This window comes from Polypterus senegalus, chromosome 9 (assembly GCF_016835505.1).
Source record: "Polypterus senegalus isolate Bchr_013 chromosome 9, ASM1683550v1, whole genome shotgun sequence".
Classification (NCBI taxonomy): Eukaryota; Metazoa; Chordata; class Cladistia; order Polypteriformes; family Polypteridae; genus Polypterus; species Polypterus senegalus.
Window position 1 is genome coordinate 167,059,857 of NC_053162.1, and position 23,859 is coordinate 167,083,715.

The 23,859-nt window shown below is 36.7% G+C and overlaps 1 protein-coding gene across 1 annotated transcript in view; it reads right to left on the minus strand.

The window, feature by feature from the left end:
- jam3a (junctional adhesion molecule 3a) overlaps window positions 1–22,721 on the minus strand; it is a 111,100-nt gene extending 88,379 nt beyond the window's left edge. The window contains exon 1 of the mRNA XM_039764159.1: window positions 22,607–22,721. Coding sequence (XP_039620093.1) covers window positions 22,607–22,655 — 49 coding nt within the window. The 5' untranslated portion in view covers window positions 22,656–22,721. The remainder of the gene's footprint in view (window positions 1–22,606) is intronic.
- Window positions 22,722–23,859: the final 1,138 nt, after the last annotated feature.

Sequence of the window (23,859 nt, forward strand, 5' to 3'; positions counted from 1 at the left end):
CTACTTTGTCATCTACTCTTGGTCTTTTTCCGGCCCCGGGTGTGGTTAAATCTCTTGGCACAAAGTCTGTCTCGTGGGACGTGAAAGTGTCTTTCTGAGAAAGTCACGTCTCGTCTCACGATTTTTTTTATATAATAGAGAGATATGTTAGGTGTTTGCTGAAAATATACATCTGTTGTATTTGTTGGAATACAAATACATTCAGGGTCTGGGAGTGGAGCCTATCCCAACAACCCAGAAACGGCTCTGGACAGGACAGCAGTCTATTACACATAACACACATTCACACTACGGCCAATATACAGTAACCGATTAACCTACCCTGCAAGGTTCATGACATTCTCAGCTGCTTTTGGGTAAATTTAGAAATCAAATCACTGATGAATAGTTTAAAACATGTCCACTCTGTCATATGCCATCCATCTTTAGTCTCCCATACTTAATGTCTGCCAAGTGAGTGCTGATGTTGGTTTTGTTATTTATAAACCTAAGCCACAGAGCACAGATGTGCTGCCAATGAGAAAAAAAAAACAGTAGATGGAGAAATTATTTTAATTCTCAGAACCAGTTTTTGCCCTATTTCAAACATTTTACTTAAAAGCCACCCTAAGTAATTTGTGTTGCTTTTCAAATGAATTCAACAAAAACATCCTTCACTGGATTATTCTAGATTGAAACCCTGTACACCAGTCACACAAACCTCTATCTCCATTGTGAAGTTGGATGACAACACAGACATGAGACCTGCTACTACCAACACTGATGAGATGGTCTATGTGGAAGAGGTGGGATGCCAAGCAAATAGCTTTCAACTGAATGCCACCTAATCTAAGGAGAAGATTGTGATTTTGTTATTTGGCAACTTCTTAGCCCAATGACTGAAAAGGCCTGTAAAGAGAGGTGCAAGCAGTGAGGCTCAAGATAAGATCTCCTCTAACCAGCCTACAGGTCATTTACAGCAAGCAGCGTAGCCCCAGACCACCCAAAATTATCAGAGACCCATCCCACCTTCACAATCAGGACATGTCCAATAACATCTTTTCTGAAACCCCCTACACACTGGTCTCATTTAATCACACTCCTGCCTCTTATTTTTCATTCATATATATATATATATATATATATATATATATATATATATATATATATATATATATATATATATCACATAGCCATCCCCCGCAACTTCGCCTGTGTAATAGTAAACAGGACAGTGAGGAGGACTCTGCCCTGATTGCCACTTCTGACGACACGCTTCTCCCTCCAACTTGGCCCGCAGCCTCTGTCTGAGATTAGAGCGAATGCATCGCTCCTGCAAACGAACTATAAACCTTAGCGTGATGAGAGAAGTCGCAACATCAACCAGAACGTTCTAGCAAATTATATAAAAAAGCCTGTTCTAAATCCGTTAAGTATTCTCTCGTGAAAAGCGGACACACATATAGACATGTATGTATGTGTAAATGTGTGTGTGTGTGTGTGTGTGTGTGTGTGTATATATATATATATATATATACACACACACACACACACATATACATATATATATATATATACACACACATATACACACACACACACACTTTTATACATACATATATGTATAAATAAAATTACCATAGAAGTGCAGCGAAAACACAGCCAACATGGCGCAGAGTAACAATACTGTCACAGCAACACCATAAGCAAAAAAAAAAGGTCATATTAGATTAACATTTGCATAACAAAGAAGCCTATAAATTTACTTCATTGGTATAAAAGGAGAGATGTTGACCCTTTGTCCTCATTTAAGCAAAGTGTCTGGGTTCATTATAATTATAGAGAAGGAGCATGTTATAAGACGTGATATTTTCAAGCCATGGTTTATGAAAATCTAAACATTACATAACAGTTCACCGTACAAGGCACCAACCAGTGCCAAGGTTAGACAGCAAACTAATGTGTATATTATGTACTGTAAATGTGTAATCTCTGTCATATCATGGAGAAATTTCAGTGAGATGAATTGACTAAAGGGGCTTTCTCATTAGATTTAATGGACCGACACATTTTTACCCACAGGGATATGATTTCAGCATTGACTTCAGTTAAATAATGGCAGAGAAAATAAATTTCAAGATCTCTCAGACCTAAATCTCAATACATACAAAAAAAAAATGATATACTGGTGTCCCTAGGAACTTACACACTTAATCAGTAATATATAAAACTGTGCCTTCCTATAGTCCAAATACATCCAGCCAGGTTGTATACCATATTTAAAATGCCTCGTCTCACTTCCCTGGCTCATTCAGTTACACTAGACTGGGATAAAGAGAACTTGCTCAATATTGGAAGCAGTCTAATACATTTAAAAAGTAAAAACATAAAAAAAGAATAATGTGAAAACAGCCCAAAGCATTGTGTGAGTCAGGTTAATAGCCAATCATTATTATTATGGTACAATTAAGGGAACAAAGTCCAAAGAAAAATTGAATAAGAAAATGATAACGAGAGTTACGTGCTTAAGACTACAGCAAAAATTGAAATATGTCTACTTTCCCTATAAGTATATCTTACACTACTGCTCTTTTCTAAATGCAGAATAATAGGAGAAAAAAGAAAGACCATTTAAAATAACAATCAAATAAATTAAATTGATATCACATTACGCTACTTCTAGTGGTGGGGTATGTCAGACTTGCCAACAGCAGCTGCTGATCTCGTCACTGGACCACGTCAGTTTCAACAACCAAAAATCTCTGGGCATGTCACATTGTCCAACTGCGTGCTGACCTCCCAGCACAGTCATGCGCACCCTTTTTTCTGAGCGCCAATAATGTGTTACCTGATGGAGCCGGCACTATATGAAGGTTATACATGTATGGTGGGTTCGGCCGCAGTCTCAGCCTCTTTTACTTTTTTCACTGTGTGTGAAGGTATGGGCAGTCAAGGTTTGGTTGAGTCCTTCATTTCTTCAGTAATCCCACAGGACCCAATCTGAAATTACTTTCCATGGTGCAAAGAATTAAGTTAACGTAGAAAAGGTAAGGAATTGCAAAAAATAGAAATTCATGTCTAAAACAAATTTTATCCTTTAAAATAATTTTCCAATCAATCAATAAACCTAACTTACCATTTTAGTGACTGTTTTTTAAAGCAGTGATTTAAAAAAAAAAAAACCAATTGCTCAAAGTGGGACATGCTCCTGTCACAATGGATGCTATAGCAAGATTAGTGTGAAACTACATAATGGTGTGTGGCAGTCGAAATAATTAAAACAAAAGAGACAACAAAATCTGATATATAGTGTTACTTTCCATTATCATTACAATAAGAAAGGAAGCAGCTGCAGTTTGTTTACTGTGATAGTATGCAAGTCAAAGCCAGGCACCTCAGGTCTGAATCATTACTCATTATGCACTGCTGTCAAAGGACAAACAAAACAGTAAATCAAATGGAACACAAAAGTGACAATTGACCTACATGAAATGGGAGTTTATTGCACAGGATATGTGACCATACACCACAGCCTTTGTGAAAGAGGAGCGGACACTTTGAAGCATCCACTACTACTGAGGTTCCACTCAATTTGTCACTTGCAGTGCAGGGCATAACTTTAGCACTTTGGGGAAGTGGGGCTGAAGTTGGTTCTGTTCTTAAGTACATATGAGCGAGAAGAAACCTGTAGAACATGTAGGGGAGAAGAATCAAAAAAATAAAACAGTCCTGCATAGCCCTCTAGTTTCGAATGTGCTACATTGCGCCATGATATTATGAAAATTAAGATCTTTATATGAAATACAGTATGTATTTAATTTATTCTTACTTGGCAACCATCTTTGCACCTGTGTGCTGAGAGTTTAAAAATCTGTCCATTTTTTCTCATGAACAGTTTTCAAAGGTCTCTTCCAAGTCTCCTTATGCTTTCCTCCAGCCAATTATTTTTAACTTTATTATGTTAGAATGGCTGGAAAGCACACGCTATTTGAAATTTTAACTTTAAATTCATCATCTTTTAAAACGTTAAAAGCGTTTATTGTCCTGCTCTATCTAGAGAGTTTGTGCTTTTTTTTTCCACATCTGTGTGAGTTTTTCTCTGGGAACTCCAAATTCCAATCACTTTTCATGTTAGGAGAATTCCCGATTGGATTAGTATGATTGTGTGTCAGTGTGCATCGGTATTTTGATAGGCTGGTTTCTTGCCCCTAAAGCTCTCAGGACAGACTATGGCTTCAGACAGTCTATATAAGTAGGCTAAAGAAATGCTGAATGCAAATACTTGTTTTCCAACTTTCATAAACTTGTGTTTCAACTTAAAATAACCAAATGGATTTAATTATTATATTGTAGCCCTGAAGCTAAAGTTCATACAAATAAAAGTAACTTGCAAATGAGTCATTTGTTATTTATTTCATAACATACTGGAGATCTGCAGAACTCTAAAGGACTCACTTGATGTAAACCTCTGTGCTCTATACAAGATCAGAAGATTTGCTGTTTTATATACTATGTGAGACAACAAATTTAAACATTTACCCAAAGAAAATTTAAACTGTATTTTGTTATGCTTTAATCAAGATCTTTAAATCAGGTTTCCTCTCACATTCCTGAAACGTTCATGTTACATTAACTGGCAACTTATAAATGTGCAACTGTGAATGTGGTCTGTCTTCAAGTGGCGCCACACCTGCCTTGCAGAAGATGTTTCCAAGATTAAGCAATTTCTTGTATAGAAAGATAAAATTTGGAAGACATACACTATGTGACGTCTGCTATCCACTTTCGGGGTGATTATTGACCTCCAAGGTTATTACTCTTTTTATTTTTATTTTACTGTAGAATCAACTCTCGGCAGCGGCCAGCAGGGTGGCTGTGTGGCACATGCGTACGGGTGCCGTTCTCATCCCTACCACCTTCGCCGTCACTTCCCCTACCTCTTCATAACTTAAATCATTCTTGAGGCAGATTGACGATTTAATTGCAAGCTTAAGTGAAAAATTAAGGAAAACGTACTAAGTAACTGCAACACAAACACTGACTTAATCAGTTTTAACATGAAATGACGCTGACAAGAGAAGAGAAGAAGAGGCAGCTAAGGTGGAGAAAAGAAGAGCTGCTCAGGAAGCAGCAAGCACATCAACCTCTGAGCAAACAAATGCTAAACGTACAGAGAAAGAGGATGAAAACCAGGAATGATGAAGACAAGTGTATTCACTGCTCGTTATCGTGCAGTGCGCCCTTCCTGGTATTTAATTATAAAAATGATAAATGTATACAACTGAAACCATTTTTCTGAAAAACCACTATACTGGGGTGTCCACTGTGGCTACAGGTTTTCACTACAACCTAACAATTACCACGTGTTTATTTTGTGATGGAACCTCTTACCTAATTCTATTCTTTAATGAGGTTTTCCTGCACTTAAAACATTATTTGGGAAGGAGGAGTGTGGTTTGCCTTAAAATACTGTTGTAACGTTACATTATCTCATCAAACTTTGTCAGAAAATGTTATATGGTCCATATTATATGGCATGTTATATGCCAATTAAAAGCCACACACTTATTTTCCTTCATATTTTTAGGTCATTTGACACTTTTGTGTTTGTTGTGAATGACAACTTTGTTAAACCTTCTACAAAAGAACACAATAGACTATATGCACAGGGAAATGCTGACATACTTCCAGTGAAATCTCTGCACGCTCAGTCACTTCCTTTCTCCATACTGGAGCTGTGATTTTTGTTTAGTGGCGAAAACGTTCGTGAAAAAGAAGTTTACGTTTCAGCATACAGAGAGCTGTACAGCTCAACATTGTTTTGTGCCTTTATGTTCAGCTTCCAGTAAGTACAGCAAGGTACTTTGTTTTCATTCATTTCTCTCTGATGCGGAAACCTGATCTAAATGGATCGTCACTGTCCGAAGAGAGAGTTTAACAGTTGGTCATGTACGAGTTTGTAGCCGGCATTTTAAAAAAAGACGATTTTCATGAGCCACAACCTGAGACAGAGCAGCCACTGTTGAAGATTGGAGAAGATTCTGTATTGCTTTAGTGGAACAATTCCTTCATTCCACTTTCAAGACCGGGGGTTTGGGAAGAGAAGAAAGTGACCGATGAAGGTGAGAAGGATGATAAAATCCTTCTGGACCATGACAACGCTTTTTTAAGCTACTAGATCATATGATTCACAGAAAGATGTTCATAAAATTGCAACAGGGATTGACACACGTTAGCAATATCACTACTTTAACCTTGGCCTTTGAAGCCCTTCTCTCCTTTTTTGCTCCTGACATGTGGCATAACGTGACTTGCGTCTGGGCATGTTTTGAAGTGATCGGATGAAAAATGGCAGAGCTAGTCTGTTTTGATATCAGCACTGGAAATGAGGTAGCGGGCTTACAAGGAATCCGGAAGAGAGTGTGCATATAGTCCATCGAGGTACCTAATTTATGGCTAATTATATGCTCAAACTTTTAAATAAATGTCATAGTATGTTAAATAGAAGCCTTTTCCTATCCACAGCAATAGAAAATGAATTGCAATATGACAGAATTAAAAAGGATTTTTTAGAGACACTTCACCATTTGTGACACCTTTTGAATTGCCTCCTCGTACAGTTTGTCATGTTCCACTGTCTGAATTCTCATTGGCTGCTGTGCTAGCACACACTATGAAAAACAAATGATTACATTTCAACATCTTATTCCTCAAGCACTCGCACCCATCCACAACATTAAAATCATGTCCTGGGCTGTAAAGAATGAACTTTGTTTCTTTGTCTACTTCTGTTCACATGCACTTAGAACCAGAACTGGATGACACAATTTATGCTCCGTTCGGTGTTTTGGGGACTTTGTTATACCCATCTCATAGTGATGTAACTGAAGGGTTAATACTGTACATTGTACATATTTTAGTACCGTAGTGTACTGGCTTATCATTTGGCAAACTAATTAAAATTCTAAAATTCTGGGAATTGAGAGTGATGGAAAAGTGAAACATCATGAAGTAATTAAAAAAATATTTTTACCAATGACACTTTACGATGCGTTTTACTACAGAGCATGCACACGATTTGAATGACATGTTTAGTTAAACCTGGCTAAGTATAAATAGTTTAATAAATCTGAAAGCAACAAGGCTGCAATATTGATTTTCTAAGTCATGTATATTTATTTATATGCATTTGCTCCACATAAATTTCAAGCATTGCAGTATATCTTGGGGTACACAATATTTGTGGATCTGGATGGTTCTCATAGAGATCAGCTGATACATGAACCATACTGCAAGCACAGTATTGTCAAGGGCTTCTGTGCACAAAGTTAAAGGTGGTCAGGTGCAACATAAATGCATTTCCACATTAGAGATGGGTCAATTTTAGCAAAATAACCAAGAATATCAGACTTTTTTTAGGTGACAATAGTCCATAAAGTAAAGTCTACCATATATAAAAGAAGTCTTGCAGACATGCACTGGAGGCTGAGATAAAGCAAAGCATGTGTGCGTCTTCAGCTCTGGAATGCCCAACTTAGCCACTGGACTTTACACAGACATGGCTTTAACAAGCACCTGTCCTCTTCAATGTATTAACTCACTATGTGAGGCATGCACATGTTTATCATTACTGAAATACCTGTGGCTTTCTCTTCCTGCTACTCCTGTCATTACCAAACGAGCAGTTAATATAGCTGGAAACTTCTCGCATTTCAGTTTTAAGGTACCTACTGAGAAGAATTCAATACCCAAATTAAAAATCACCTGAAAACCAAAAAACAAATAGATTCATGCATTTTAATAATCTGCTCATATTGCTTTTATTAATAAAAAGTTATTTTCTAGATTAAAACTATTTATCGTTTTATAGTTACATAATGAAGCTGATGTTATCACACAAGTATATTTATTACCTTATATTCACACACACATACTGTATATACATAAACACACACACATACATATATATTTATATATTTAACACTTAAATATGGAATCATTCAGGTTTACTGTCTCACAAAATGTGTCTGTCATCTTTCTCTTCGCAGTTAAGGCAGTTAATTAGTAAATTGATTAGATACCTAAGCCCCCAATCAAAACTCACAATGATAAATGGAGTCTTGCAGACCATGGAGACACACACATGTGTGTGGGTGCTGGAGGAAAGAAGCTACTGGGAACTGGATAGATAGGTAGGTAGATAGATAAGATTAGATAGGTAGATAGATAGATAGATCATTGAATTAGGGTGTTCCAATCACTTCCATGGCCACAGGTGTATATACTTGAGCACCAAGGCATGCAGACCGCTTCTACAAACATTTATGAAAGAATGGGTCGCTCACAGGAGCTCGGTGAGTTCAAGCCTGGTACCGTGATAGGATGCCACCTGTGCAATAAGCCCATTCATGAAATTTCCTTGCTATTCTATATTCCACGGTCCACTGTTACTGGTATTATAACAAAGTGGAAGCACTTGGGAACAACAACAACTCAGCCACAAAGTGGTAGGCCACGTAAAATCACAGAGCGGGGACAGCACATGCTGAGGTGCACAGTGGGCAGAAGTTGCCAACTTTCTGCAGAGTTAATAGCTACAAGATCTATTGAATAAAAAAGCTCAAAAACAGCGCATAGAGAGCTGCATGGAATGGCTGCATTGTCCCCAGTGTAAAGTTTGGTGGAGGAGGGATTATGGTGTGGGGTTGTTTTTCAGGGGTTGGGCTTGGTCCCTTAGTTCCAGTGAAAGCATACAAAGCCATTTTGGACAATTTCATGTTCCCAACTTTGTGGGAACAGTTTGGGGATGGCAACATGACTGCACACGCACCAGTGAACAAAGCAAAGTCTATATAAAATGGATGAGTGAGTTTGGTGTAGAGGACCTTAAGTGGCCTGCACAGAGCATTGACCTCAACCCCATAGAACACCTTTGGGATGAATTAGAGCAAAGATTGTGAGCGGGCCAGGCCTTCTCATTCAACATCAGTGTGTGACCTCACAAATGCTCTCCAGGTCACAAATTCCCATTAACAGACTCCTACACCTTGTGGAAAGCCTTCCCAGAAGAGCTGAAGCTGTTATAGCTGCAAAGGGTGGGACAACTCCATATTCAAGCCGATGTATTAAGAATGAGATGTCATTAAAGTTAATGTGTGTGTGAAGGGAGGCGTCCCAATACTTTTGGCAATACAGTGTAGATAGATAGAAATAACTTTATTTGTCCACAGGGGGAAATTGATGATAAACGTGATGATAAATATGTATCATCTTCAGTATTATTTTGGTACTGGTACTGAAGTGCAAAAGCTAGTATTTGGTACACTGAATTGATCCCCGAGGGGAAACTGTCTTTTAACATGACCATTGGAGGTCAAAGTGCAGGGTCAGCCATTATACAGTGCACCGGGAGGAATTTTCAGGTTATAGATTCTGAAGACAATATTTTAATACTGATCCAATACTATATAGTACATACATACTATAATCTACCCAGAGAAGAGTCATGGAAGATAGGCTACATTAACAGTTTATATTTCAATTACAGTACTGCCACTCAGATCACTGTAATTACTGGAAAGACAACAGCGTATACTCATAGGACTAGGGTTTACAATAGTGTACCTTAAAAACACAGGCCATACTCATTAATGGCAGATAAAAAGAAAGAAAAGCTGATGAGTTGAAGGTTGTTTTGTCAACTTTAAACAATTCTAAGAAGAACTGTAAGCACACTAACTGCTCAAGTAGTAGAAAAATAAAAGAAGCTAGCAAAAAGATTTAGGGGAAGGAAAGACTGGTAAAAATCAGCTAGGCAAAGAAACTGTAAAATGACTGAGGTAGGCTAAGCTCTGGTTTAGTCACCAACCGTATAATACATACAAAGCCAAATAGAAACATACCGTAAGTGCAGCATAAGTGCACAATTATACTGTGTAGTCATGATGTAGTCTTGGGCCATACACTCTCAGAGATAAACAATGTAAGTACGAAATAGAGAAAATGTTCTAGTCAACAAGAAGTGGCTGGAAATATGAGAAGTTTTGAATTGCCAAATGTAACCAAAAAGCACATATATGGTACACAAGTGGCTTGATGAATGACCAAAAACACTAGTTTTGGAGAGTTCTAAAAAGAGTGTGAAACTACAAAAATAATAATAATATTAATTGAAAATAATAAGTTCTGTAAATATATTTTTCTAAGTAAAAAAAATACCTTTTCATCATTGATTCACCATTGAATATACAGTATATGTTATTCATCGATCTGTTGCACCTGTAAACCAAATTTAAGATATGCATGCTGGAGCCCATCATAACAGCTTTGGGTAAAAATGAGGTCCCAGTCTATGTACAATTATTGGCATGTATTTACCAGCCATGTACAGACAAAAGTATACCGTAAAAATAAGTCGCATCATACATTAAACAAATTAAATGTAGAACATGGGCGCCAAACAAATGGCACCCTAGGACTGAAATAACTCTAGTGTTCCCAGAAGTTTCTCTGCGAGTTCATCTTGCAGCTGTTCTGGTTTAGGGACGTCAACACATGGAAGGGATGACATGTGTTGGCTTGCTAGCCTGGACGTTACCAGTTACATGGCATGTATGAAATAATTTGACTAGTGGAAGCTGCTGCATCATCCAAATGTTGGGAGTAGAATGCCTAGGAAATCGTATGCCATCAGAACCCTCATTTAGTTCATAAAAAGCATGCCGTGAACAAATTGAACATACAAAGCAAAAAATCAGCAAACTTTAAAAGAAAAGAAACAGCATGAACAATTTGAAGGCTGCATATACTGCTCACACACACATTATCAAAGTTAACTCATTAATCAGTAAGAAGGGTGACATTAAAGTGGGCAACATATAGAAAACATGTTTAGATCCTTTGCTCCCAGATAATAAACCAAAACACAAATAATGTGGTAAAAAAGAGTTGCATAGTGCAGATTGCTCTCTACATTCAAGAGGGCTGCAGAGCGGTCAGATTTCTACTAAGTTATATAGTTTCTAAAAAGGCTGTCTTATTTACGGACAGTCAGGCAGGCAGTACATTCCAACAATCGCTCTGTCTGAACGCCATAGCTTATTTACACTCCAACAGGCTACTAGCCAGCCTCAAACAGGAGATCAAAAAGGAGGCATTTTCTATGACAGAAGATAAAAGAGATCTTAAACAAAACAAATGTTCACAACACTGGTCCAGGAAATACCAAAAATAGTATAAGGGCAGGCATCAGACGACAGAGAGCCCCCAAAAAAAAAAAAATCATTTTTTTTGGCAAGAAGCTTGCCCAAAACAGGATACACTAAAGAGTATTCTTACAGTTCAATTGACTTTAGATAACTATTTAAACTTAAACCAAGAGCAAAATAATGATTCCTAATATTTAGTAGTAATTCTTGAATACTGTACTAAAAATGAATGTTAACACATTATACATCTTTCTGGCCATTCTTCACTTTTCATCTGATGGTGGCATGCTGACTTCTTTTCAGAGTCAAAACAGTACTGCCATCATAATTAGAAATAGTTCTATCTCTAATTAAAAAACGAAAATCACTCTTATTCTTATACTTTAATCACCTTTTGAGACCTACCATTGGCTAGTTTAACCCTGCCTTTAACTTGCTGTCTCATCTATGATGTAATTTCATATACTTACTGTATTGAAGCAACAATAGGTCCACAAAATGAATGGATAATTTAGCACATTTGCACCTAAACACATTTTGGCCAATCCTTGACTGTGTTTTGTGTACTCGGTCTAGCATTGGGCATCACATGACTTCCATTTGAAGGACTTAATTCCTGTTTAAGGTCAGTACAAGTACAGGTCAATGTATAAAGCAGGTTTAAAAATGATGCCATTATTTAATTTACTGATTTATTATGCTTTAGAAATTAACGTTGATTTAAAATTTACACATGGGAAATGAAGGCTGTATGTGTACTACTATGTTTTTTTTTTTTAAATGGCATAACTAGTAAGCTAACAAACATCTTAATGTCGATTACAACTTAGAGAACAAAACTGGTCTTTTACTTTTGTGCATGTACACTTCCCCAATGTGACCAACATCTCTACCTCACTTTGGATAATAGCCTAAATAAGTAAATATTAACTGGATGATATACTGTCATTATTACATCTTTATTTTTTATACTACACGTGCATACGAGAATACTTAGAATTAAAGCTTAAGACATTACTGTGTGTAGCCCAACCCACAGAGAAGCAAAATAAATTACTTAGTTACTTAAGTAGAAAATGAAAGTTACACTCTTCCTCAGTGTAGTTTAATCACTACACCATTAAATTCAACTGGTTCACTCCTTACCTCAGCTACAGTACATGAATTTACTTCATTACAATTTTATACACTGAAAAATATGCTCAAATGTTGAAAATGAAGAAACACTTCAGTCATTTGGTAGTTCCAGCGTGCACATACTCGAGGCTTCACCAGACTACCCCATACCTAGCCTGACAGCAGGCAAATTGTTCTAAAATGCAAATGCTCAACCAGGAACTTACACTGACATTACTGGCAGGGCAAATGTGGGGAGAAATGGCAGTCTTCTTTGGAATGCTTGCTCTGTGTTTTCTGGCACAATGATATGAGCAAGTGTGCCTTAGGGAAAGAAAACACTTGAGTCCAAAAGAAAATGCTTAGTGAAAGAGCATTGCACTTATTACTTTATTGTAAAGCTAGGGTTTCCCAAATATGTATTCAGTAATATCATCCTACAACTGCTAAACTGTTGTGCCCAAATCTGAAAGAAAAAACATTTTCAAAAATGCACTTGCCTAGAGCCATGTCCTTATTTATTATCTTCTAGTCTCTAACAACGATAAGCCTCCCAGCCCTAAAGGAATATTCCACCCAAATATGTTTTTAATATGTTACATACCCTATTAAGTTTTGTAGTGGTGGCCTAGAAAAAAAATTAAATCGAGTAAGGCCAAACAAAGCTTCTAATAGAACAGGACCCAATAGTGACCAACAGTGGACAACAATGTAACGAAAAGATGCAACATTAAATAATACACACATCGATTCACAAGGTGCAAACAATAAGTATTTTTTTGCTAAGATATTGTTAAATAAATAATTCCAGAAAATGAAAGTAATGTACAAACAGGAAGTCTCTTTAGATGGGAGTCACACTTTTTAAATGAAAACAAGATTCTTGATCAATAAGTATGGGACAGAGGCGGCTACCACTACAAACTACACGTGGTAAAAAACATATATACACACTTACATACACATATACATATATATACATACATATATATACATATACATATATATATATATATATATATATATATATATATATATATATATATATATATATATATATATATATATATATATATATATATATATATATATATACACATGTATATATATATATATATATATGTATATATATATACACATATATATATGCACATATATATGTATGTATGTATATATATATATATATATATATATATATTTATACATACATACAATGTGTAAGCCTACGGGGCCCTAGAAACTATTAAAATCGTCAGAAAAAAAAAATTGCAAGAATTTTTCTCAAGATAAATATATATACACCATATATACTCGAGTTCACGTATAAGTCGCGTCTTGAGACTCGAAAAATCAATCATAAAATTAGATCCAGGTTCGCTTCCCAGGTCCTCCCTGCAAGGAATTTGCATGTTCTCCCCGTGGGTTTCCTCCAGGTACTCCAGTTTCCTCCCACAGTCCAAAGACTTGCAGGTTATGTGCATTGGCAATCCTAAATTGTCCCTAGTTTGTGCTTGGTGTGTGTGTGTGCCCTGTGGTGGGGTGGCGCCCTGCCCGGGGTTTGTTTCCTGCCTTGCGCCCTGTATTGGCTGGGATAGGCTCCAGCAGACCCCCGTGAACCTGTAGTAAGGATATAGCGGGTTGGATAACGGATGGATGGATGGGCTTATACGCCCATTCAAAAATACAACACTTTTTTTTTTTTTATATATCTTCTTGCCTCCTCCAATCTCGCACCAGTTTCTCAGACACATCGAATTTTGTTGCAGCAGCGCAGTTACCAATTTCTTTTGCCATTTCAACGACTTCATTTAAAGCCAGCTTCCTATTTTCTTCTGATCGAATGCTCCATCATAAATAAGGGATGCTCTTACAATAAAGGTATATGAGGGTGTGAGATACAAAAAACACAGAACAGTGCAAATGTCGTTTCGTAATAGCTCGGGTATTACACTGTGGTCACATAGGCACAATACATAGAAAGAAAAAAAAAAAAGGCTGTGTGCTCCATGGTCACTCTCTCAGGTGGGCGTTAGCATATTATAATCTGTTGGACCAATAGCGTGAGTTTTCCACACTCGACTTGTACAACTGACATTATAAAATACTGGAAATTATACGGTAAAATCAAGCCCCGACTTATCAGCGGGAGAACTTAAACGTGAGTATATACGGCATGTGTGTGTGTGTGTGTGTGTGTGTGTATACACACACACACACACATATATACATACATATATACACACATATATCATTTTTGGGTCGAGTATTCTTTTAACAAAAAATCTGTGGCAAATGCAATCTCTTTCATGTATAGAACCTTAGACATGAGCATATCAGCTATTCAAAGAGATTAATGGTATTCGTTTCTATATACTCATTAAGATAACGTTAATAGAGAGATTCACACATGAAAAACAGTCATAAAGAAAGAGATACAGGAATTTGAGAGAAAGAGATGTCTCTGATAACTGACAAATGTGAAGTTTTTAATTAGTTTATACTCAGAGCAGCTTGTTTTGCTGTACCAAAAGCATTAAGCGCCTTTGAAAATGGATTGCATATTACCATATCACTTACCCTTCCTGAAAAGTGCATAACAGCTCCTCCTCCCTTTGGATCAAGTGCAGATCTCTAATTTCAGCTTCCATCCAATTTCCCCAACCATTTCTGAAAACACTAACCCATCACATCACAGAAACTTTAAGCTCTGATCTTCCTTATGATAAATAACAAACTACTCCTTGACTCAGTAGCCAGAGTCCGTTATAACGGTCTTACTCACATAAACATTATTACATTTTTAGGCATCTGTATTTCAGTCCATAAAGTTGGATAATAAGCTTCATGAATGAAGCTGCAGAAACTTCGTAAGACAGTACATCTCAAAAATGAAAAAACATGGTTGACAACTGAGCATCAATATCTGAAAAGTTTGATTTTTTTGTAATTTAAAAAAAAAAATATTGTTTACTATGTTCTTTTAGCCAGGGTCTGATGACATGTGGACAAGTCTGATGTGGTGTAGTACTAGTTGTTAAGGAAATGGATGTGATTGTGTGGTAAGCGCATGTGCTTACCAATTCCATACTCTGAAGCCTCTTTTGTCTATTTTTAACTTTAAAATTAAAGCAAAAAATCTTTTGCAAAGAATCACAGGCTTTATTTTGTTAAAAATCTCCACTCAAATCACTCTCGATTACACTTATTATTTTGTTTTTTTGTTTTTTTTTTAACAAAAGTTCACACAATCATCTGACCAACACTTACTTGTCTTTTCATTTTTTCTGGTTTATGTCTACAACCTCTGCCACTTTATGATTTTTTTTACATTCTTTTTTATTATCAAAGTATTTCCCTTCTTAAAGAGTTACTGTGGTCATTGTTGTAATAACAAGTGTTTAATGCAGGAAGCAAGTCTGTATATGATGCTTCATCAGGACTTACATGAGTCCTCCAAACGACAAACTAAGAACAATGGTTGCTTGTACACACGGTTTTGGCTTCACTCAGAAAAGCTAAAATTTAACCATATGTAAATTATAGTCAGCAATATTTTAGTTGACTAGAAATGGATTACACTGCTCATTATCCTAGCTGATCCATGAATTGAAAATGGGTGTTGCTGCCTTGCCATAAAGCTTGCTTCACACAGTGGACAGCATCTGAAAAAAAGAAGAGGCTGCTCTCTCTCTTTTTGAGCAGCAGGCTGTCCAATATACCAATGACAATTGAAGCTATTGAAGCAGAAAACAAAATAGGTAGATTGAGAATACAGTGGCATTAAATGGTAAGCTGAAAAGATGGCAGTATTGCATGGTGGCATCTGGAGTAAATCAAAGCTAACTCAACAGATGCAAATTTGTCAATTATGAGTATTCAAATTGTAATAAACACTCGAAATTCTGATTCTCAATCTAGATAGATAGATAGATAGCTACATTTACACAACTCTTTTTTTAAACCAAATGACTGTAATATCACTATTTTTACTTCAATTTTAATGATAATGTGGTACATTGTCGCTTTGCCACTTGATCTAAAAAGGCATCATTTTCAAATAAACTCTAAGGGGAAAAAATATTCCAAATTATATTCCTTCCTCTAATTCCTGCACATTCAGAGTAGAAGCAGGGGCAGATACTATTTATACAAGTAGGACCAGCATTAAACACGACCACATTTAATTATGAAAGGTGGCTTGATTCGGCCGGGCCTAATCTTATATCTGACGCCAACCTACTGTAAAACAGAACCAGACAAACAGAACAGAATCAAACAAAGATAGGAAAAGTGTAGATGGTTTGAGATGTATTAGCACCTTTTCTTGGAGTTTCTGGTGGATATATTACAAAGGTCATTTTAAAAAAAAAAATGTTGGTTTTCTATTCCAAGCATTCAGAAATAAAAGAAAATTGGGTTATATAATGAAAATGCACTCAAACAAAAAGACTAATATAAATATATTGTACCAAGACATTATGTGCTCTTTCACTGCTAACAAAATTATTAATACGTAATACAAAAATCCTTTCAATAAAGGATCCTACAAATAAATATAAATTAGTAACTGTACCACTTTCACCTAATTCAAACACAGGAAGTCCGCAGGGGTGTGTCTTATCACCTTTACTGTTTACTCTGTACATGAGTGACCGGAGACAGAACAATGACCACTGCTCCATTATCAAGTATACTGATGACACCAGGCTCATAGGAAGCATATCTGGGGAGGATGAAAGCCACCATCTAAATCAAGTGGACTGTATGGTAAACTGGTGCGATAAAAACTCTCTCACTGTGAATGTAAAAAAGACCAAAGAAATGATATTTGATTTTAAGAGACAGAAATCTGGAAGTAGAAATAGTGACTGAATATAAATACTTAGGAACTTACCTAGATAACAACTGGAATACTAATACGAAAAAAATATTCTCTACACGCAACCAGCGCTTATTTCTCCTCCATAAACTCAAACTATTTAAAGTAGACAAGGACTTCACGTTGTCCTTTAATCGCAGTCTGATCCAGTCTGTGATCACTTTCGGTTTCATTGCCTGGTTTAATAGTCTGACAAACCAAAAAAGTAAAGGCTCCAGCAGATTACGAAGTATGCAGCTAAAGTTATTGGGGCTGATGTAGACGATTTGACTAGTGTGTGTCAGAGGGCAATGTTAAAGAAACTGGAAATCATGTCTCCTGATGACAGAAATCCACTACATGTAGAACTAAACTTCAGTAAATCAGGAAGGATAGTTGCTTTGAAAACCCATACAAATCGCTCCAGGAATTCCTTTTTTCCTTGTGCCATATGACTTTTCAATAAGAAATATCGGCAATAATAATTAAGGTTTTGATATATATCCTGTAACCTTTTTTTGTGTAAATATGCATTATTATCTAACTGCCTTACTTTAACCCGTCTTGTTTCTAGTTGTTTGCTTAATTTCATTCTGTCTGTTATTAGATGCAACTGAGAAGGCAAATTTAATGTTTTTATGTGTAAATATGACTAAATAAAGAAACCTTAAAAACCTTAACCTAAGAGTAAAAATAAAAAAAAAAAGATTAATAAATAGATTGTCTCATTTTGTACTGGATAAAAAGTATTCTTTACAAAGAAATTATACTACCAGAAATACATACAAACATGGGTAGCCATTATTGTATCAGCATCCATTCACTGGTAATCCATGTCATTATATATATTGTCCCTTTACCAAATATGCCATTTGAAGCAGAGTGTCACACTACATAGAACACTCGCACACTAAAAGTAAAGCAAATAAACTAAACTGTGCAGGAACAAAGGCAAAAATTACCATGTATTTGGTTAGCGTGAAGGATGCACTATGAACTCATCCTCCTAATTTTCTCTGAACTGCTTCAATTAGAAAAAAAAAACTTTCAATCATTTAATTGGATCCAGAGTTTATTAATAACTTGGGTAATGTGATCACTGCTTTAAGCAATACCCAATAACCAGATTTAGTCAGTAAGTCGCAAGGATAGAATACTAACAACATTGGATCTGGAAAAAGAAGCCTACAATATGATTAAAACAAACCACACTAAACAACATAGTTTTTGCATAGCAGATACGGAGCAAAATGAATAATATTTTAAAATTTCTTCAAAATCAGAATAACAGATGACCCTTAAATCAAAATCCAAAATTACTGTTTAGCAGGAGAAATTCAAACCAGAACCCACAAGACGACAAATAGTAAATACACAGGAAGTGCCTCAGCTCACTACAGCTTACCAGTTCTGTTTCTTAGCATGCAGATTTGTACTATTTTGCAGAAAATGCCGTCTTTGCAGCATATTTGCTGCTATGCAGCAATTTCTGATGCTGCACTGAAATCCACACTCACCCACTCATGTGCACAAGTTAATGGCACTGTCTCTTGATCATCATACCCTTAAAGTGAAATGATTTGGAGGGGCGTTTATCCTCTGCAATTAATGAATAATGATATAAATGGCAAAAGTTAAAAGTAGATTAAAAAATCCAAAAGGTACATTAGTCTAAGAAAAATTGTTCGAAATGATATAAAAAATAAAAATGCCCCCCATGAACAAACTTCGTACAATGGGTGACCGAGCCTTTGCAGTTGCTGCTCCGCGGCAGAGAACACAGCAGATTGTGGGCTGTTTTAAAAAACAGTTAAAGACTTTTCTATTTGGGAAAGCATATTAACAAAATTGCCTCTAACTATTATTTTATCTTTGTTTTTATTGTTTAATTTTTTTTATGGAGCACTTTGAGGTTTACTACAAATGTAAAGTGTCCTATAAATAAAGTAAATTTATTATTATTACAATAAGGGAAAAAATGCAAATATGGTGTCATAAATGCTATGTGCAATGCACAGATAATGAAAAAGTGAACAGGGTAAAATAAAATAACCTGAAAATGGCAAATTATCTTAGGCCGGTGTTCTTTAGATGTCCAAGTGTAAAAATGTAAGACATTAAACAAACACTTGAACAAGAGTTGGTGGCTTTCTGTGTGTTAAATCAAACAGGTGCTTCACTTTGTATTAAAGTTCTGTAAACTGCTGCTGAGCTGAGGAAAGAAAAACAAAAATGTGAACCCCAGCCTAACCCCACAGCAATGAAGAATGCAACTCACTAGCACTATGGTGCTACACTCTAATGCACAATATATTTACACTTGCATTCACACACATCCACAGAATACCACTGGAGTCTGCACTTTGTAGAGTAGGAAAAAAAAGCAGCACAGCCAACAATGCATTTGTTTGCACACTCTCAAACAGAATATTTATTGCCATCTGACGGCTCATTTTGTTCTTGGCTCATACTTTATCCGAGATGTTTTACAGAACAGTATATGAACACTGGCATCTCCCCTTTCGCTCTGTGGCAGTAAGCCCAACTTGAAGCATTCTATACCCTTAAATGCTGAACTAAGCCAAAAATGCTTTAATGTACATTCAGATTAGGCATAGGAAGAGGAGGCACTACTTCAAGGCCGATTTGTAAAATTAGTAAAACGGTTTTCTCTTACATGAACATTCAGCAGCATGGATCAACTGGTCATCTGGCTGTGATACTGAGAAGGGGCAGTCTGAGGTGCATGTGTGGTTGGGAGCTGGACGACCAGTAGTCAACGTCACGTTCCAAATTTTAAATTTTTTATTTGACCCTTTAGCTGTGTCTCGCTTTTGCGGTTATCAACTGGTGAGAGAGACACAACAGATACAGTATGTACATTGATAACTTTTAATACTTTAGAGACCTCTTTTAAAGGGAGGCTTAGGTAAGCTGGTTGGAGGGCAGAAAATTGGAGATCAATTTTCATGGCGGCTGTTTTCTTGCTAAACTTAAATAAAATGAGATCACCAAAAAATGAGACAGAGTGTTAAAACTTGGAGAAAGAGTTCAAACTGGACGTGCACCGGCGTAAATATACAGAATGATCTCTACTTCACAACTAAAAGAGGACATTGCAGTTTGTCCTTCCTGCTCTTAACACTGAACAAAGAGAGGAAGGAAGCATATTCCAAAGCAAGGGATACAATTAAAAGCCTGCAAAAGACGGAAGAATGACCAAGGTTTAAGGAAGAGTAACATTAATGTCCTTAACGAACTGTGCAATAACAAATTAATACAACAGATTCACACAAAACTTTTGGTCATTAATCATCAAAATAGAAAATGAATATGAAAAACAAAATAGACAAAAAAAACACAGAAAAAAGTTGGCAAAAACTAACAGAATGCATAAAATCTGTGAGCTTACTCCTCCAGTTAGTCACTCATTGTAATGAATCTAGTACACTGCCACCACAGGAGATTCTAAATATTCCATTCAATTCCGATGGTCAGTCCTGCCACATTGTGTCAGAACAATTTCCCAGAGGCTTGCTTACCTCTTCTTAGTAGCAACTTTCTTGCATATCTGTATGAAACATCACAAGGTGTAAGAAATCCATTCCTACAATTTCACAAGTATAATGCTATTTTCAAAACATTCTAGTTTAGCACTTAGTAAAACCTCAAATAACCCTTTCCCATCCTTGTACACGACTGAAGACAACACTTATGTAACTTATGTGTTTTATAATGTTATTTTAAAATTACTTCCAAGACATAGTCCTAATATACCCATACCTCACACCTTTGTAAGCTCTACTGTATACTAAAATGTACTCCATGAATCAATCTGAGACATTGTCAAATATAAAAACTGTGTATTTCTGTAAAAAGCAAACCAGGTTTTGTCTATTAGAATATTAATAAAATCCTGGGTGTTAGTGCATTTATTAGTTACATCATTTTGTGCTGATTATACTCTTGCCAATACCTTATCTTTCTTCAAATTCTAGTTTATTTCTCTGAATATGAATTGTATTATATTATAGACTATACTATTAATTAACTGAAGAGCTCTGAAACACCAATCAATGCCTAAAAATCATCTTTATCACTGTCTCCACCAACCACAATCTTTTATAATACACATATAATAAAATATTACAAAGCTAATTACAGTCATTTTCAAACTGTGGTTCTTTCAAATACAGTAAATCAGCTTAAATAGTATAGCAAAATGAGCAATAAAAAACAAGCCCTAAATTGATAATCACCAGAGATTCATCATATATTACTACTTTGGATCTCCAGTTTGCTCTCTGCTGGGCTTTGGATGGATGTCTGACCATTTCCAAAACTGCTATAAAACACTATTGTACAAATCGCAGTGTAATCACGTCTAAGGGGATGTTTCATTACTTACACAACAAGGCTCATCTGAACTATGACTCTTGCTTTGTAAAACGCCTTTTGTATTTACTAGGAAAGGCACTATATAAAATAAACAGTAATTGCTAAGGCGTGTCTCCTACTGAAGTCTTCAGTGCCCTACCACTGCACACGTCACGCCAATTTCACTTCAGTATTGACCACGACTTTGTGCACTTCTTCTGAAAGACGCCATATGAAGCCTGACAATTAGCTCCCTCATACGTAACACATTATGTTAAATGACAGAATCTCGGCAGTTCTACTAGGTATATCTTCTAAAAGAATGATACAAAAAGATGATTACCTACAACTCAAAAACAATATAAACAGATGTTAATTTGCAGGCAACACGGAATTCGTTACGGGACAGTACAGCGGTGTGGCAAAAGGGGCGCGCGCGTTCTCACACAGCGGACCGTTATCTTGTCCTCGCGCGGAGAACGCAGCTAAGGTGCAACTTCGAACAGTTTACCACACAGGATTTTAACAGAGACATCTCCTCGCGGACCTAAACAACAGCGAGCCTCCAGTCGCTTTACAACAAACAGGACGTTTAAACTTGGTTTGCGCTGTTCACCCATAAACTTGTTCTGAGGTACGACAAGCCCCGACTTTCTTGCCCGAGCGAACGGAGTTTTTCGTTTTCGAAGTTTCCGCCCGCTTCTCTTAGAATAAAACAAACACAGGATAATAAAGTGCGGGGTCCCGTTAGACGCGCCGCACACCGTAGCCTAGCTCTAGGGAAGCACGTCCGGATCCACGAGCTACCCGAGACTTTCGATAAACTTGTTTTTTTTTAATCAGCACATTCCAAAGAGAGGATGACTTAATACCAGAGGAATCTGTTCACTCGCCCTGATTCTTTTTATTGTTTAGGGGTACAAAGCCAAAAGCACACAACGAAACAGCTCCCGCAAAACCCGGGCCATTCGCCCACTTTTTTCTTCTCTGCTACCCGTGGGCGATTGATACTTTAATCGTTTTATTATTACAAATTCGACAGCCGTTTCTCCTGCTCCAGTAAACTTACAGTATGCTGAGAGGAGGACGAGAAAGCTGCCCACTCCTGTCTTCGCCATCTTGAAGCTGCAGAATGACTGGAACTGTCGGCGCGCACTCGCCTGCACGCACGCACACGCGAGGATGGAGAGCTGAGAGAGAGAGAGAGAGACCACCGCGTGAGGAGGGCGGGCACGGGCCGGCAGTTGCCATGACGATTTGTAAGCGCTCGTCAAGAGATCGGGATGGCCAGCCTAAGAATAGCCAGGTCTCTCGACACTAAAGGGTGACGTTTGTTTGATATAGCGCCTTCACTGTCTCACATTAGAGGGACAGTTTCTAGAATTGTTTTGCACGCAGGTTAGAGAGAGAACAATTTCTTTCATTATTTTGTTAAATTAGCTAAGTTTTAAATAGTCATGAGACTATACGACTGCAAAAAGCACAGCATGTAATCAACTTTGATTGCTGTCATTTCCAGCAGCCAAGAACACCATTGAACTCTTGAAGCCGCTGATAACGCCTGCAAAATATTCAATTAGCAGAGTTACTGAGCGATTGAATCTGACATGGAAGCTTTGGAGGCCGCCGCATGTATGGTACCGTAGCTCAATTTAAGCGCGGTGGATCAACTGACTAAGCTTAAAAATGCGCACTCGTATTTTTTTTTTTTTGGCATTAAAAAAAACACAAAACAGCAAAGTGCCCGTTATCTGTTCACTTTGGGGTTACAGAGAATTTACAACCCCAGTTGCAATAAAGTTGGGACGCTGTGTAAAATGTAAATAAAAAAGAATGCAATCATTTGCAAATCGCATAAACCCATGTTTTATACACAATAGACCATAGACAACATATGAAACGTTGAAAGTGAAACATTTGCAAGAAAAGTATTAGTTCATTTTGAATTTGATGGCAGCAATACGTCTCAAAAAAGTTGGGACAGGGCAAAAAAAGGCTGGAAAAGAAAGTGGTACTAAAAAGAAACAGCTTGAGGAACATTTTGCAACTAATTAGATTAATTGCCAACATGTCAGTAACATGATTGTTTATAAATAGAGCATCTTCCAGAGGCAAAGTCTCTAAAAAGTAAAGATGGACAGAGGTTCACCAATTTACAAAAGATGCATCTACTAATTGTGGAACAGTTTCAAAATAATGTTCCTCAACATAAAATTACAAAGACTTTGAATATCTCATTAACTACAGTACATAATACCATCAAAAGATTTAGGGAATCTGGTGAAATCTCAGTGCACAAGGGACAAGAGCGAAAATCAATAT